General features: G+C 42.1%; 1 protein-coding gene across 2 annotated transcripts in view; it reads right to left on the bottom strand.

Moving 5' to 3' along the window:
* EVL (Enah/Vasp-like) overlaps nt 1-18,729 on the bottom strand; it is an 83,035-nt gene extending 64,306 nt beyond the window's left edge. For both annotated transcript variants that reach the window (XM_026079493.1, XM_026079492.1), the window contains exons 1-3: nt 18,581-18,729; nt 9,121-9,289; nt 4,272-4,449 (exon numbers count right to left, since the gene is read on the bottom strand). In XM_026079493.1, the coding sequence (XP_025935278.1) occupies nt 4,272-4,449; nt 9,121-9,289; nt 18,581-18,591 (358 nt within the window). In that variant the 5' untranslated portion in view covers nt 18,592-18,729. The remainder of the gene's footprint in view (nt 1-4,271; nt 4,450-9,120; nt 9,290-18,580) is intronic.
* Nucleotides 18,730-19,031: the final 302 nt, after the last annotated feature.

The following is a 19,031-nucleotide window of genomic DNA, read 5'->3' on the forward strand; positions in this document are numbered from 1 at the left end:
TAGATTGTTCCCAACATGATCATTAGCAGCCTTCCAAAACACTAGACTGAGCTGAGTACTGTATTCAGTCACTGCATTATAAGGCCTTCTTTAACTCACCTAATCTTAGGATGTAGGTTTGAAAAGGCTCAAGGGAACAGCCACACACAGCTCCCATCACAACAGCAAGAATTTTGGACACGCTAAAGATGGTCCACTCCACTCCAAATAACTTCATCCATTGCAGAAGTCAGACCAGAGAGCAAGTTTAGACTATGGCTTTTATCCCACCTTTCTGAAACTCTGGGATGTTGGACTGCTGGATAGGACCCCTACCCAAGAACGATCCCAACACGTGACAGAGATTAGCAGAGGATTTAGCATCAGACCCATCCCACTTAACCGCAGGCATCTGACTGAAGCGCTTGGTTAAGTTGTCGCTAGTGCTCAGCGTAATTGGCAGAGAGCGACCAGGCCTCCAGTGGCAGCTCTCGGGCCTCAGGAGGGCCGAAGCGCGCCCTGGAAGCGCCTCTCTCCCCGACCGCAGAGGGACCCTGCCACGTGCGGGAAGCCGGGGCTGCTGGGCCCTACGGCCCCGCGACGCAGACTGGCATCGCGCTGAATGCAGCAATCCCCCAACACACTTTAAAGAAGAAGCGGGGCAGTACAGTAATATTTCTCAATGCCAGTTCATAACTGTATATTAATTTGGTGTGACTCATTTATTCAAAAGTCAGCAATGCCTAGAACTTACATGGATTGCTGCCATTTTTAACTCCCCAGTTCAGTTTAATGCACCATTCAAAAAACCCACATCACTGCTCTGCGAACAAAACTAGTTATTTCCCCAAATGTCAGTCTAGGTATAGCACACTGACTGCGTCTGCTGAAGACACGATGCATTCTCAGATTGTCTGCTCCAGTCTAACATGATTAATTTTAGTCTGTACAAGTAGGTGGTAACATAAAGGGAGAAGCAGTCAGGGAAGCCAGAATCTTTATCCAACTACCAAAAGATTAACAGTAGCTAAACACAATAGTGTCACAGCAGGGATGTACGAAACAAGTAAACAGCAGAAATTGCACATCCCGAGTAATGTGCATAGCACATCCCAAACTGTAGAGTTAGATATATATGGTATGCTGTACTAAGGATGAATGTTCCAGAGGGAACCATTTGTTCAACTCCCAGTTTTTGGCTGAGGATTTATTTAGCGTAAGGAACAATTGTGTATAGAAATGCAACCCTTAAAGCCAAAATTCCTCTGCAAAAGCACCAGAGCATCTTCAATACATGCAGGCATAGACATAAATGCATTTTTTTTCTGATGGCTTCTGCACAAGCAAAATCAAATCCTAGTGCAACATGCAGACGGCAGAATGAACTGAGTGTGCAGCAGGGGCTGTGACTGATAAAATATATGGATATGTGTGCTTGTGTGAATTCCTATTTGCATTAATTCATGCCCACAAAAGCATATGCACAACGTGAGCCTAGAAGAGCAGGTTGAGGGACAGATCCGAGCACATGTTTTGTGCCTTATGCCTGTTACGCACTTTTGCTGTCAACTCTCACGGTGAGAGCATTGCGATGCCTGGGAGTCTTATGATGACATAAAAGTCCCGAGGGAGAACAGGTATCTGTCACGCGCTACCATCACACAGAAGTGTGGGGAAATAAGGGTTAGGAGACGAATGCTGCCCACCCTTTCTGCCGTTATTCATCTACTGCCTTCCTGGTTTTTGCTCTGCATCCACTGACTTTGCTCACCTGCCTTGTGTACTGTTCAGTGAAAAGGGGGGCAAGGGGAAACAGCCCAGATAAACAGAAGCAGTGAATTTAGCAGGTCAAAAGTTCATTGCCAAAATATTTAACACTAACATTGTTAAAATCAACTTATTAAACTTAAGTTCCTGCAAGAAAGAAGCTTTGAGATGAAATTCTTTACATTTAGAATCAAGAAAATTCTGAAATGTGATTTTGTTCCCAATTTTGTTTTTTCATTACTAATAAATATAATTACTGTCAATTACTTCTAAGTAGTCCCTCTCCAGAACAATTAAGAAAAAAAATCTATTTCAATTATCATATGATTTTATTAAAACATATGTAGTGTTAGACACAACTACTGCTGCCAAAATGTCTTTTTGCAATCTAATATCAATTTCATAATTTTGAACATAAATATTTAAAAAATAAACTTAACTCCAAAAACTGAATTTTGCCAAAAATCAATATTTTGGGAATTTGCTTCAAGGAACCAGGGGAAAAAAACCAAATGCTGAAATACTCTTAAAAACAAATTTCAACTTTTGATAACCTCAGCTGTACAGAGTTGGGAAAGCTGGCAATCTTTCAAACTTTTAACACTTCATATATGAGAGAAAATGAGTTGCTAAAAACTGAAAGTTTGCCAGAAATTTTTTTTTCCTAAAAATGAAAGAAATTTTGGCATCTGAGTGACTCAATTCATGACTGTTTATGTGACAGTTATAAACTTAAAAAGGAAGCTCTTCAGCACAGGCCTGATCTTATGTCTGTAAAGCATCTATCACACTTTGGTATACTAAAAAAATAAAAGAATACTAAAAAAATAAAATCCAAATGACTATTTACTGTCCATTTATACATTCCTCAGAAATCTAGTAACTTCTTCAAGGACTTGAAAACACCATCTTAAAAACACCTGTTGTTCTTTGTTAGCCATAGCTAACATAATTAAAATTTTTAGACACGTCCACTTTACGATAGTTTCTTGATCTTAAAAGATCTGATTAAAATGGAAGACGTTCTCATTTTGAAACTCATGTTTCTGCAAGGCACCTCAAAACTATCTCAAAATCCTGCAAAAAATCCTACCCTTTGAGGGGAGAGATGAAACAAAAAGATGTAAACTGGGGGGCTTTTGGAAGAAAGTCAAACTCATCATAGGAGTTAAGCCGATGACCACATCAGGCCCATATTTACACTCCAAACAACTGAATTCTGAGATCTCGCTAGGTGGCCTAAAAGGCCTGAGCAGGTATTATAGACCTTTAGAAGTCAGAGAGCTCTGCACCCTTCAGGCACAGGTAGGAACGGGGACTGTTGGCCAGATTCCCCCCAGAAGTCTCCTGCTGTAGCGCAACTACAGCCGAAAAGGTTCAGGCTGAAAAAGCCAGAATTCAGTCCTCAGTATTTCTGAATGCAGCACAGAATGCAGGAGAGTTCTTGCTCTTTGATGACTTTTGCTTTCGCCAACTTAGTAGCATGAATGGAAATATCAAAAGAAAAAAAAATTTTACTACAAACATACATTTTAATACGACGTGTTTGTATTTTGAAGGTTGTCAGGAGACGAGTGTGATCGCCATTTAAAGGATATTTGTGGGCTCACAAACTGGTATCATGTGGACAGTTAGTGCTATACTTCAGAGGGCTGATGTCTAACGTCAATGAGCACCGCACTGAAACTTGGAGGGCAGCAAGTGATGTAAATCTTGAATAGCTACGCTTTCAAACGAAAATAAAGCTGTGGGGTAATTTTCTCAGGAAAAAAAAGACACAGTGTGAGTCTTGCTTTCTGTTCCCCCTGCCCAACAGTTACAGAGAGGTCACAGGCATGTAACTGAGGGCAGGGCTTAATCCAGACACTGTAGACCAGAAACTTTATTTGGGGCCTCTGTCAAGCTATTGAAATGAAAATTTCACAAAACAGTAACTTTCACTACAAACTTCAACTGCAGTCAACATAATATTTATGAACAACATCTACCAATGTCCAGAATTTAAGCCTTTGCATCTTATCTTGTCAAATAACCAAGAAGCCACACACTCTTCTTTTAGAAAGCTGGGCTAAAATAGCGAACGGTTGTAGCTGACACCTAACGCACCGGAAACACAAGCTCTGAGTTCTACCTCAGAAGTTTTTATAAAACGTTGATAATTTTACTCTAGCTTCTGTTTATTTAAGGTTATATTCTGTCATCTTACATGTAATAAAACACATAGGTAAATCCACATAAATCACTGGGGCTACCTGCCTACCTGGGCATTCTCAAATATTTAACTATTGATTTTCTATCATGAATTAAGACACCATGAAAAATTGGAAGGAAGAAGAATAAAGCCTGAAAACATGGACAGTTCCTACCACTGCAAATATTGACCTGAAGACTGTCTATCAGAGACCAACTTTCTCTTTATTATAATGTGTTTTAGAATGACATATGATCCAACACAACTGCACCTGGTGACACAAGCATCATAAAATGGCACAGATTAATATAGAGCACAGTGGCTTCTAATTTACCTCCATCCTGTGAATTCATGATATTCAGAGCAAACAGCATCGCATTGGAGAACGTGGTAGCCTCTTCTTTGCTTGCAAAATTCAAGCCATAGACCTGCCGTGCATCGCGCCATTGATGAAAGGTAGGTGTTGCTTGATTGTATTTCAGTCCTTTCACAATTGAATAATTAATCACCACCTGTGATTTGAAAGAGAGAGGTGAAGGTTAAAAATAGCTCTCTTTTCAGTGGAAAAAGAAGGTCAATTAAACTGGCAATACAGTTCATGCGGTGAATCCATAGACGGCTGCACTGTGAGGCAGTGTGAGTTTTGATGACAAAAGACACAGATCTGGGGGTGAGATTTACAACAGTTCAAATTCAGCCTCGGGGACTTGCAAGCTAGTTTTGCAAAATCTATTACCTGCTCGTGTTTTCTACAGTACCTCTGCGAGATACAGCTGCGCATATATTGCAGACAGATGTCAAGAGTCAGTGCCAGCAGCTGTTGCCATCTTTTGGCCGAGGATCATGCATGGTTGTCAGAAAAGGAGAAAGACAGAGTTCTTGGCACTATCCCTCCCCTCAAGCACATAAATGTTTGACTCACTGTACCGGCTTTGGTGTTTTCCTCCTCCCTTGCACCTGATCACCAGCAGCTTTTCATGCTGAGAAAGTTCTTGTCTAGAATCAGATAGGCAGCAACAAAACCAGACGACAAAGTGCTTCCTCTCCCACCTCCTCCCTTGCTGTACGTGCTATAATTTCTAGTCAATGGTATAATTTCCAGTCAAGGGTGTTTCTGCATGATTTGATTTAATCTGCTAAATACAATGCCATGTTTACCCTTGGCAGGGCACGCTGGATACCAAGGTACACAATACGCACGCGATCAAACCAGAAACCTCCAAAGCTGAAAGAGTAAGCTGCTCTAGCCCGAACTGGAGAGGCAGGACCTGTTGCCTGCAGCACTGGAAAGCCGGATGGACAGGTCACAGGGACAGCACCCCAAGATATCCAAGGAGCAGCAACAGCGGACACTGTGCCTGGCCTTGGCGAGACAGAGCAGCAACAGTGGGCAAAGGAACGGAGAGCCGAGATGCCCCACATCTCCACCAGCCCCAGGGAGAGCTGAAAGAAAATGACTCTGGGTGTTTCAGAGAGCAAACAACCTTCCCAGGCAGGGCACCTGCAGGGACTCCAGGCCTCTTCAGGCCAGCACCAGCTTGTTGCTCCCGTAACAAGCCCTGTACCCAGCATTCATTGTTACAGATGGATCCTACACACCAGCAAACTCACTAATGGGTCTTTTTTGCTGTCTGATTTTTACAGTACTTTGGAAATGGAAAGTTCTACGTTAATGCTATTGCTCCTCAAGGAGTAAGGCATTGGCTTTTTCTCAAGAGCAGGAAAAGTCCGGGACTTCGTTATCAGCTTGGGGCCTGCAGCACTCCCAGCACTCAAAGCCCTGGCACCACCAGCAGCCGAGCCTTCTCCAAAACACAGTGGTTATGGCATAGCAGCTCAAAACTGCTACAGTTCGGGCCAGATTCTCTATTCCCATAAGTAGGCCCAAACCTGACCGACTTTAATAACTTACAGCAGTAATAAATTAGTCCTTTAACTTTAAAAAAAATGTGGTTCAGTTTGTATTGCAAGAATGCTGTCGCCATTTCACTTCTGGCTTGGGCTCAAATTTGGGAAGTTCCCTCTTCCCCAGGGCACTGCCCTAGCCACATCGCCACGCAAACCCCTCCGGAGGTATGACTCACTTCGCCTTGCACCCTCCTCCCCATCATTTCAACTCTGAGATCATGCTGAGCTGCAATCACTTGAAATAAAATCATCATTTTAAATCCTCAGCTGATCATGATTGAATTGGGAAGTTACGCCTTGCCAGCTAAGCCATGGAGGCCGATCCGAGGCATGTTTCTGCCTCTGTGAACCTCCCGCATGCGGTTTAAGCTAACGCATTTTACTTCACCTTTATAGCAGGCTTCACACATTCACCTTTGTAACAGGCTGGGTTCCAATTAAGCTGACAAGCTGCAATACAGCAGTAAATTGCTTGCTTGCGACTGGCTGAAAATTCACTAAAATAAAATGAACGCTGCCTAGAAACATTAAAGCTAATGACGTCAAATGATTATAATACTGATCTGGCCATAGCTCCAAAACCACCCCGGCCTCTGTGGCTACTTCAAAGCTTCAAAAAGCTACTTCGGTGTTTTTGAGGATTACCGATTGTGCCAGCATGAGTCGAGGCTAACGTGCACGTCTGTGCAGAGCAGCGAGAGGAGTTCATTTGCTGCCGGGCTTTAACTTAACCCTGCTGCATACAGGCACGCAGCGAGCATGTCCCTCAGGACACGAGGAGAACTGGAGGTCCGAGCACTGCTTCCCAGTGCTGAGCGTGGTGCTGAAGCCCTCCCAGTCTAAAAACCCCATGTCTTTGTGGCGAACTTTTTAGATACAATCAGCCAGAGGACAAAATAAACACTGATAACTAAGTAGCATGGGAAGAGGTTATCATAAACTGTAACGTGTGCAGCAAAAAAGGGCTAGAAAACAGAAAAGCAGCTAGAAAAAGATAATGAAAGGAGCCTACAGAAGAAGACATGGAGGAAAAAAAAAGATGATGAAAATGAAAGCGGCAGAGATTATTAGAGATGTAATAAAAAGCAACAAAAATTAAAAGGGAAACATAAAAGGCAGGCAAGGGTGAAGATTACTCTAGTCTGCACCTTGCCAAAAAGCATGTAATAAAGGTTAAAGTTGTTCCTGTGTGGTATTATCAAGTTACATATTTTCAGCTAGTTTCTCAGCTCTTGGAAATCTGCGTAGCTTCATCTGCTTCATTATATGCCAATATCACATATCAGCTGAAAATCAGTCCTTTTCAGAAAAAAATGGCTTTCCTGGCAAAACAACTGCTTTTAATAAAGCCCCACTTTCACTGCAATTTAGCACAACCTGAGAGGAAGCATGAAATGGCTTACACAGAGAATCAATTTTACTGAAATTCATTTTTGTTCTTGTTAAATGCAAATACTTAGCAAGTCTAGAAAGCTTATGACTCCACACTAGAACGATATAAAGTATACTAAAACCTGAATCTGCAACTTTCAGAACATTTCTTTGAATATTAATATACTATACTACCTTGAATTTGCTTCATTCATAATACAGGATTTTTTTTAATCATGTTTAAAACTAGTATTTTCTTTTAGACAGTTCTAAGTAACTAAGGTAACTTGTACTATTTTTTGTTTGTTTGTGGGAGGATTTTTAGTCTTCAAACTCTAGAAAAATATATTCTTATATCTGTTTCCTTCTGAATTCAGTTGCTTTTGGGTGACAAGCATCCTCTTCATAAGTAACAGCATTTGCAAGCAAATATAATGTGAAAGTTAATGCAAAACATTTAAAATACAGATCAGGATTCAAGTTTCAGATATATTCTACCCTTTAAATTGTATACTCTGATTAAGACAGACCTCTAGCATATATATACATGCATAGTTCAGGAGACTTTCGCTTGCGAGTTTTACACCAGTTGTTTAGCTGCGTCGTAGACTGTACCCACCTGAAAACCATTTGCATTCACCTGCTGGCTAGGTAAAATGGACAACTGTTGGCATGGCCTCTTCCAGACCTATAGTGATTTTCAAAGCTCACTAAGCAGCCACTGTACTTTATTTACTTTTAAAAATATCTTGTATTTTTAAAATGGAACTAAGTTAATATATTGCCTTTGCTCTACTGAAAAGGATAAAAACAGAGGCAAAAGATAACGCAGGTGGTTCAGAAGTGCACTCCACATAGCTGAAAGCCAATGTGCTAAAGAAAAAATATATTTCTATTTGAGTTTTCCTTTTTCAAACTCGTAACAGCGCATATGGACAGCGTATGAAAAGCATAATAACATCTCCAGGAAGCAGCTCAAGCAGCTTTTGAAAGTGGCTCCACGAGGCAGCTCAGCGCTCTCCGCCCCCAGGAAATCACCCATGTTTTCCCCGGCTCCTGTGCCCGCGCGGTGAGCTGCCGAGCGGCCGGAGGAGCTCGGCTCTCGTGCCGACGCACCGACCTCACGCGGCGCCCCCAGACTCCTAAACTCCTGCCCTGAAATGCTAACGGGATTCGCGCGTAGCATCGCTATTTTAGGTGCGGGTATTTTTGTTCTCTAGGATATGAATGTGACAGTTCTTCTAACGAGGGGGCCGACCGGCAGGTGCAGCGATTGCTGCCGCTGGCGAGGGCTGCCGCAGGGCTGAGCGCCGCCGCAGGGCTGAGCGCCGCGCTGCGTTGGCCAAGGAGAGCCGGATCCCAGCCCCAATTATGCAAATCCCACCTAATGCCCGGAGAGGGCCCGCGGACTTAGGCCAGCGTCAATCAGATCAGAGCGCGCACCTAGGATTTTAAAATGCATTATGAGGAACTAATTACTTATCATGGCATTGGAGCTATCACACTTTATGGGATGGGCAATGGAGAGTGATTCTTTTTTTTTTGGTATATGTAATACTAAGAATGAGCAAAAAGTAGATTAAGGGAAGCTGAGAGTAAAACCTGCAGTACAAAATAAGATTCATTTCACAAGTGAAAAAGAGGGGGAAAAAGATCATATTAAATTCTCCCTGGCAATTACCAAAAGTTCTTTTTTACAAGTAAAGAACAAATAAACAGTAATAAATGGTGCTACAATCCGCGCACAAAAGAAACCATATAAAATCTGAATGATTGGAGTAAACAGAAACTAACAGGCGCCTTGCAGGGAGCAGGAAATGTTGCTAGACTGCATTAACTATATAACTGATGGTATCGACAGAGACCAAAGGTTAATTCACAGGAAACTTAGTACAGTTACTCACTTGTTGATCTTGCAGTTTAACTCCAACTACTCTAAAGGTGTTAGTGGCAATGTTGTGGTATATGTTGATTCTGCTGAATCCCTGCTGTCCAGGTTTGATTGGCACCCATTTCTTACTGGTATCGTCATAGACCATGACTGAAGCCCGGGCTTGGCAAATACTCTGTTCACTGGAGAACAAACACAACACAAGCAGAGGAAACAGTGAATTTGCTGTCTACTACCAGACACATCTCAAGGAAAAGACAACAGAAATTATCAAAGCTATTTAAAATGTGTATCTTATTAAAAGTCTGCTAATCCTTTCAATACAGGCACTTCACAATCTGCTTGTTAAATTAAAGCTTGAACATATGTGTTCATACACTTAAATAATCTCCAGCACACTGCTGTTTTGAACTGATAATCTATTTTATATACAAATATTAGGCCCTAAGGAATAACTTGCATCACACACATTTTATGAAAATTGTCCAACAGTATGAATGCTCCATTTATTTTATGTACCTATTGGCAAGTGAAGCTTTTCACATTTGTATGAAAACTTAATAATATTTTATAGCTTACTGACAAAATAACATGACATAAAAAGCTCAGCCACACATTTAAAATTGGAAGTAAGCAGACCTTGAACCAAAAGCCACGTTAGGTAAACTGAAGAAATCAATTATGTTAATCCAGCTAATGTCTAATACTCAGACCCGGTGACGCACTCGGAAGTCCAAGAATAAATATACAAAACACACAAGAACTCTTTTTTCTTTCATCCTATGAGCAAAGAAAATGGAAAAGGGAACCCATAAATTCATACATTTCCGTGTTAAAGCACATAGCCATTATTTTATATAGCGTTAATACATAAATATTTTTGTTCCGCAGAACCACAGAAATTTGTAATTTCTTTATGTCTTGCTTGCATATTAGTGACAAATATATTAGTATACTAGACAAGTTGTGCACATCCAGATTCATACTAAAATGCATCTTTTATGTAAAAAAAGAAAAACTGGCAAATATTGTTGAGGTGACAGGTCAATATGGATCATAGTGCTTTATGAACACCATTGGCATTTTTGGAATGCCATTCAGGATTTTAATCCTTTCTATTCTGAATTCACAGCAACTCTACTTATACAAGAGGAAATAAGAGTTCTTCTATGAGGAAAAATAAATCTTCTAAACTTTGGAGTTTTGAGACCTTTGAATATAGCAGGGATTTCCTATGAGCAAATAGTGCAGGACAGACCTAAATAAAACTGTTATGGTTTGTGTCTTTCATAAACCTTAAATTCATAACCATCCTATTATCTATAGCCCTATATGTTTTTATACATACCTCTTTTTCTTAGTCCAAGCTATATTAAATAATTTTCAACAATGCAGTATCAAGCATAACCTGCTTTGCACACAAATCCTTTTTTCCCCTCGTTGCATACACTGCTTTGCTTTGATTTTGTCTCAGCGATGCCTCACTTTCACACCAATACGTGAGAAGCTCCTCAGTGGAGCTAAACCGTATCACTGCATTGCCACTGCAGCCAAATTACACCACTTGTAAATTATGCCAACTGTTGAGAAACTAAGACTGCTCAACCCCATCATTGTCATCATTTTAATGAAAGGGAGCACATTACTGTAAGTATTAAGAGGATCTAGATACATTACAGCAGCAATTTTCAATCTTTCCTGATTCATGGGTCTCAAAAAGATGATTTCAAAGGCAGATGCATACCCTGTTGTAAATTAAAGCCTACTGACGCTTGGCTTGCTTCATCAGTCTGCACAGAGCCCTTCAAGGAGTCCACAGACTTGCTCTAGGCTGCGGGCAAGAGCCTGAAGGCGCTGGGGTTTGCAGAGGGAACAAGGACATGTGGCAAACATCTCCATAAAGAACAAAGCAAGAAAATTCAGAACAAAGTGTACTTTTATTACACACCATGGAATCACTAGAACATATAGGAAATATATTCAGATCAGCCTGAAAGACTAAACATTATTTTATTTATATACTTCAGGATTTATAAAAACAAGTTCTTCCACCAGTTGCTGTTGTTTTGTTCTGCAAGACAGGGACTGCCTTATTATTTTCTGTTGTACCACAAAGAGTCAGAAATCTTCAGTCAGTGCATTTAAGAATGACATACTTGTTGTTTAGCAGCTTGTTAAACCTCTGGGCATATATGAAGCAATCACAAAACTTCCATTGCTTCAAAGTTTCTTCTGAAAATCCCATCTCTGCTGTTTATAAATGAAAACAGCGCAGACTGTGGAGACAGGGAGAAGGCTTCCCCTTTTGCTCTTCACCTCCTCCCCTCCCTTTCTTTCTAATTCCAACACACGATTGCATGTAAAAGCACCAGTGGATCGATAACTGTCCAAACCAGGCGGGAAGCTCGGAGCCTGCAAACACTTGGGATTTGTTCTGTAGCGACTCAGCGCCACGACGTCAAGAACAGACCCCAAAGTGCAATGCATCTGCTCCCAGCAGACAAATGTTAATAACTTCTCCAAGATATCCGAAGAAGGTCTGCACCTTTACTGATGTATTTACCCAGCAAATACCTCTACATTACTTTTTTTAAAGTAAACTGGTGTCTTGTGGCATCTCTCCTATGGCTGTAGTCTGAGACGAACAGCTGAGGGATTTGAACTCACTCCAGTGTGCCTAAATCTCCTGCAAGAGCAAGACCCACACCAGACAGGCAGGAGTGGGTCTTCCAAATGATCTGGAGGACAGTCACCCTACCTGGTTTCAAGGACAGGGATTAAGGGAAAGAAATACACCAGCAAAAAAAAAGTACACTGGATTTTCTTTGCCTTGTGGATGTGGAAAGGCTAAAAATAGCCTCCAGTGTGGTGCTGTAGCTGGGTGCTGCCCACCTGCTTGCATCTAGTCCCACCTGCAGGTGTAGAGCTGGCAGGAAACGGCAGCCTGCCTGGGGCCACGGCAGCCCCTGCCCCGGTGAGCCTGCAGGCTCCCAGGAACCGCAGTCCCTGTAAGCATCACACTCAGCCAGCGTGACACTGGGCCCTGTCCCTAAAGCTTCGTCAGTCACTACAAGCCTCGATGTACTAAAGTAAGCAGGAGTGTGCCAGTGGTTTCATCAGAGCATGCCTGGGACCCAACATATGGACCAGATTTTGTTTGCATTTGAGATGAGGTTTGGAACCCACAGTTATCAAGGGCTCCTTAATTAGTCAAAAGTAATTCAATTATCCTTCCTTACAACAAAGAGAGTGCACCTAACCATACCCGAATGAGGGCCTTATCTTGGTATTATTCACAATACCACACCTGGATTCCAATGAATACAGCAACTTTGCTGTCAAGAGCTGCAGAAAAAAACCCCCACTACAATCCCTTGATGGAAATACAGATGTAGGCCCCCAGAGCAATATTTAATGCATGACAACCAATTGTTACCGTAACATAAAACAACACATCAAGCTCAATTCCTGCTCTCCCTGCAGTCAATTGAAGTTCTTCATCATTCATTTAAATGGAAACAGGATTAAGTCTGTTATCTGGCCTCCAGTGAAATAACAGAAAGGAACATAAAACAAGCACAAGGGGTATCCTTTCCTGCAAAGCACTTCATCAATCTTTCAAAACCTAAAAGGCCTCCAGAGACCCGTTTCTAGCTTACTGTCTCACCCTAAATGGAGGTGTAGCTCTTTATGCTCGAAAACTCTTTACTCATCCTACCCACAAAACAACAACTATCCCACCACCACGTTAAGGGGCTTCCCTGCAGACAGTTCAGAAAATGTTCGATCCAAATCTTATAAAGATCAATGAGAATCTTTCTATTATGCTCTGTGGATTACATTGTTTTAAATGTAAATCAAATAACATTGGTTTCACAAAGCTCCAGCAAAATTTTCTCTTATTTTGTGGACCACACACCATTGATACTTATGTCAACTACACGTAACAGGTAATAAAAATGGTTTTAGTCGCACTGTTGTGCATACTCAATACTCCTTCTCCATGAGAAGAGTCTGGTGAGTATCATTATTTATAAAGTCGAGACTAGCTTCAAGAACTTGCCCTGTTTTCCTATGAATATACATAAGTTATTGAAAAATGGATATATGTTGGAGAAGATTCAGCAAGTTTCACACACCATTCCAAATATTACTAATTCCCCTACTCATTTTTTAAGTTATGTTAAGATGCAAGCTATCAGACTCTTTTTTATCTGCCTGGGTTTCCATCATAGACAATTATATGAAAGATAAAAATTCCATCACGAAGAGGTCTTAATTACAAAGTAGTTCAGGCTCCACAAGACCACTGCCATGCATACACTCTTAACATCAAAACCAGTGTGCTGCAGCATGCTGTAAGGTAGATTTGAGACATCTTATTTACATTGCGGGGGGCATCTGCCTAGGGACCCCTGTACATCCGACTCCTAATACCCATGCTTATCTATTCTGAAAGCATTTTCTCCTGAGTGCTCCCCTCATCTGTGGGATGGTGAACCTCTGCAACAGGACCACTTGTTCGCTTGAAGGTAGAGCAAATGTGCTTAACTGCATATCTGATAGAAGCAGACTGCACTGGGAAATCCTTCATTGACAGCTGGTTCCTAAAATCCAGCATCCCATCATTGAGATTTATACTGCTTCAGTCCAGTAAATTCTATACTTATCCAAAATATCTGAGAAGTTCTGTCTGAAGCTGGTCTCCAAATCTGATGAAGTTCTTAGCCCTGTAATATTTTTTCTTGTTAAAAAAAAACAAGCAAACTTGCTGCTGATACTGCTTGCTTTATTTTGTGTAGCCCATTTTCACCAACACTCTTCTGCCTTTTCTGTTTTGAGTTTGTCTTTACTGCAGTGCAAGTTACCTAATTTGGAGCCAACCCTTCCTGAAGTAGCCTAGCTTCAGTGAGAGCAGTCAGGCAACACAACACTCGGGCTGCACGGCACGCTTGGCCCTGCAACATGTACTTGCTGCATCCTTCTTACATTACTAGCTCCAGTGTCAACAGCATTTCCATCCCCAAATGAGTCACTTCAAGCTTAAAGGTACATCCTTAAATGTATAAAGTACATTTAAAAGTACAGAGACTACTGCATTTGGATAGCAGTTAGAGATAGCCCTGAATTATACCTCGAGCCAGTGCTGCAATGAAGGTAACTTCATCCGGAAGCGCCTACTCTTCCTTCTGCACAGAACTTGAAAAATGCAGCTCTGTTCTTTCTAGCTATTAGTAAACTTATGACTGACAAGGACTCATAGACAAAAAAGAGTCGCAAAGGAGTATGGAAAAGATAACATGGGGAGTCTTAGGGAAGACACCTGTATTTTTTGTGGATTATCACATGAGCCTTCATTGACCTGCTTGATGTTACCTGTCTGACTGCAGGTAATTAAATAGGAGGAGGAAACATGACAAGAAATGAAACAATGACATAAATGACCGTGGAGGATGGAGGACCGTGGATCGAGGAGAAGTCCTCCTGCTTCACCCTGCCTAGGCCAGTGGCATTATTCAAATATAAAAGCAGAAAGCACAGACCTGAACCATGAAAGACTTGGCATAGCGAATAAACAGGAAAAGGGAGTAAACCATAAGGGTTGGAGGTAAGCCTTTGCGAGAGAGACTCCAAAGGGTCTCCAAAGCTTTTCTCTCTCTCCCACCCCAGCCTGAGAAAAAGACGACCAAGCTGCACCGGTCTTTCATTAACCTCCCTGTTTTCTCTACTTACAAGGTATCTTCCTGTGGATAAATGCTTTTGAAGAGCTTGTCTTTGAGTCACCGTGCCCACTGAAGGCTCCGGGGCAGGGGCTGCTGCGGCACTGGGCTATCGCAGCCGGACCCGGGGAGGCTGTCGGCACCCAGCGCTGCACCAGCCTGCCCAGCAGGCTGCCCCTGGAGGGGCAAGAAGGGGGTTAAACTACACTTTCTCCCACAGCCACAGCAGTGCACTGCAGCTTTTGGAGGACCACAGAATCTCGCTCATGAAAGATGTAATAAAATGTCTGTAAATCACCAACTGCCCAATTAAACGCCCAGGTCTGTGGGCTCCCAGTGGAGCGCACCACTTGGACCAGGAGACTCGCAGTACCTTCATATCTACAGACACAGCTGTTTCCCTGGGGCAGAATTTCGCTTGGTGTAAACTGTGAAAGCTCCCCTGATGGGAATCAAACTATCATGCTTCAAACCCACTACAGAGCTAACTCTTTTTAACCTGCTCATGATTCGCTCCCCTTCAAAGGAGCTGAAATCCAACATTCTTAGAAAATGCAAACAGATACCTTTGTGAACATTTACCTTAGCTTTAATTTCCTTTTCCCATGCATTTTCTTTCCTTTTTTCCCCACATTAAAGATCATTTTTTGAACTGATCTAATGATCCCTATTGGTATCAGAAATTGTTAACATTTCTTTATCTGAGACTTGTCCCGTCTGGGAGCAAACCATCAGCACACAGAATGGGGGAGAGAACTCACAAGCCATTTAGCACAGCTCACTCTAATTGTCCACTGAGCCTGACTACAAAAAGTCACAGTCGTGTGGTTAAACCTGACATGCAAGACTTAGATGCTGATGCTGAATTAAGAAGCTGACAGAATTCTCCTGATGTTAGTTTTAAAATAGCTAGTGTAAATACAAAATCCTGTATACGAAGATGTGTGGTCTGTGTGATATATATCTGTGTTAACCTCAAAATTAGCAAGCTGTAGGTCATGTTCCTGCAGCATTTAAAGCGAACTGCAAACTCTGATGGACTGATATGCTGACCAGATTTTATGTGGTTTCATTACAATAAATTGGGGTGGGGGAAAGAATTTCAGTTGCCCTCTCTGCTGGCTTTGCTCACGAACCATTTCTCGTTGGGAGCCTCACTTCTGCACCACCACGTCAGTCAGGCTTGTGACCCCAGCTGGGAACTCCTGCTTCGAACTCAACTTCCCTCTGAAGCAAACCCGCAGGACTCACCACAGCACAGTCCTTCCCCGTCTCCATCCCAGGGCGCCACTGAGCCTATTTCTCCAGCAACGCAGCAAAACTTCATCCTGAAACTACAGCATTTAGCCACTGACCAACCTAAAGGACAGTGCAAACCTATAGGGGTTTTACATATAGATGAGTGCTGTTCATCTTCAGTGACGTGCAGAGCTCTGATTATTTTCTAGCGGACATTTAGAAAAACGGTAGTCACAGTCTCACATATAACGTGGGGGGAATGACAACCACTGCCTCCATTTGCTTGCCTGAGCTCCCTTTCTCGGGACCCCCTCAAAAAGTAATGCATGGGCCCCATGGCCGAAAGTCCTCAACTTGCACCCATTCTTTGTTGTCTGCCCGCACAGAGACCGCCACGACAGTACATCTGTTCCCCTCACCAGCCTCATGCAAAGCCCAATTCACAGGGTCTCCTGCTCTCCTTGCCAGGACGCGTGGAGAGCTGCCGCTGGAGCTCGGCTCTGGCTGCACCACCAGTGGGAGTGGAGCCTTTGGCACCGAGCACCTGCCTGCAGGTGCCTGGCCTGCGCATCTTCTCCACTGCTAAACTCCAGCATCTAAACAGTTTAATATTAAATAGCTACAAGAAAATTGTGCATATACAATGCCTCTTTCATAAGCAGCTCTCAGAAAGATTGACAGTGTTAAATAAATTAAGAGTCATGACACGCCTGCAAAACAAAGGCATATTTTACAGACTCGGAAACTGAAATACCTGGTACCTACAGCAGGAACGAGCACAACACGAACACCAGTTCACCTCCATAAGGAAGAGTATTTAAGAATTATTCTTCTTTCTGCTAGCAATGAGACATTCATTCGAATTATCACTATTTTGCTGGCATACCCACTGGGAATTGCCATGTCCAGTAACTGCTCGTTGCAGACATCCATTCCAGACACTTCAGCTGGAAACCAAAAAAAGAGACACCCTCAAGAGGCATCCAGCTCTCACCCGGAGCCAGGACTCTGGGAGATTAGCTGCTAAATTTGGGAAAATTCATGCAGTCCTGGCATGACCAAAGAAACATATATCTTTCTGTCACACCTCAGTGCTCTTGAGTGAGAGAGATGTAAGTGACAGGAAATACAAAAAATAACTTATGTATGCAAAAAGCTAATGCAGGGGAAGAGCAGTTTCACACTGGCCCCACCATCACTGCATAATCGCTCAGTCCTGCAGTGCCACCAGTGAAAGCCAGCGGAGAATCCTGCCCTCTCCACGTCCAGCGCAACAGCTGAATACCCGATCTGCCAGTTAGGGCCAGTGGAGTGGCCGCAGATTTATGCCTTTGTAAGCCGGCACATCTGTTTAGTTTCTATTCCTGAGTATTTGATACTACTTGGTGGAGTTGATTTTAACCCATCACTTTCTGGCATGTTTTACAAATTAAAACATAAGAAGCTAAACAATCCTAAGGGAAACGCCACTCACAATTATCTCAGCTCAACACCTTAAAAAACGCTTTAGCAGAACAGCTCTGCAGTGGCAGTGTAGTGATTCAGAGTCAGAAATGCCATCATGGCCAAACAGCCAGACTCTCAGAGACACGCTAGAAAAGAAAGAAACTTTCCCTTGAACTTCCACCTGTTCCAGCAAGGTATGGTGACTTCTGTCTCCTAATGGAGAAGCTCCATTGCTCTATTAATGCTTTAAATCATGCAACATTTCTTGCTACAGTGAAGAGCGGTTCACTTTCAGGTTTTGCATATCACCTTGAAGATACACTTCAGGAGTTCCCAAAACCAAATATCATGTAAATGTTCAGAAGTTCCTAAAAATAAACATTAAGTAAATGCCCTGGGGAGACACTAAGAACCCAATTAGTGTATAAACACACACTAAGACAAAACAGTAAAAATCAACTTTACTAGACCAGGTTGCTATTAATACGGACTATTTCCCTTCACCATTAAATTACAGAAATAAAAACAAGATGTAACTCATCTTGTAAATACACTGCATGCAAAACCTGACACTGAACTGTCAAATGAAAATACATGATGGAGTGCTCTCAGTCATGAACCAGTCAAAGGCATACTTCAGTGGAACATTATTTTAAACAAGAGTTTTAAAGATCATAATCATAACTAATAATCAGAGAGGCACACTCATAAGCGAATACAACAAATCAACATAAAGGTCTTTTACTGAAGCTGGTTTCTCTTTAATCCCCAAAGAAATGCAAATAAATCTGGGACAATTCCTCTGGATTCAGTGGAGTCACACCAGGAATGAATGCAGCTCAATGAATCAAGTCAGCTGCTCCCTCACTACCAGAAGCAGCATATTAACGTATTATTGCCATAAAAACTTAATTACTGTTTTATAAAATTATACATTATCCTATGATGCTATAACTAAAATGCAGACCATGTGCATGTATGACAATACATTCTTTCCTTTCTATTCACTCCCATCAACTCTGTTCAACAAAATCACCGTCATTAACAGTACGGTCCTCAGATACTTACGTGCCTGCCATTGAGGAAGAACTGGTCAGGTAATCCCAGAATAGTATATGCTCAAATCTGGCACGTGCAGTGGAAGCTAAATACCCTATTTCACCAGATTATAGAGCAGAATACAAATTTGGCAGCGAGACAACCCAGGAGTCTACGAAGGCTTATAACCAAAACAGGAAAAGGAAGCTTTATCAAGAAAGCAAAAGGGCAGGAAGCAACACTTGCATGGGAGGGGCAGGGGAAGGGACTGTAAAGAAGAAATGTGTTATTTCTTTCAGCTGATTTACTGAACAAAAGTCCAAACAGTATGGATTAAGATTAGATGGGCTGCCTTTTCCTCATTGGTGGCATGGATATTAAAATCCTTTCACTTATTTTTCCAAGGCACAGGTTCACTCTCCAAGAAAAAGAAAAAGCAAACAAACCTAAGACCCAGAGAAATTACCATTAGTCATTCAAG

Source organism: Apteryx rowi, unplaced genomic scaffold (assembly GCF_003343035.1).
Source record: "Apteryx rowi isolate R43461 unplaced genomic scaffold, aptRow1 scaffold_5, whole genome shotgun sequence".
Taxonomy (NCBI): domain Eukaryota; kingdom Metazoa; phylum Chordata; class Aves; order Apterygiformes; family Apterygidae; genus Apteryx; species Apteryx rowi.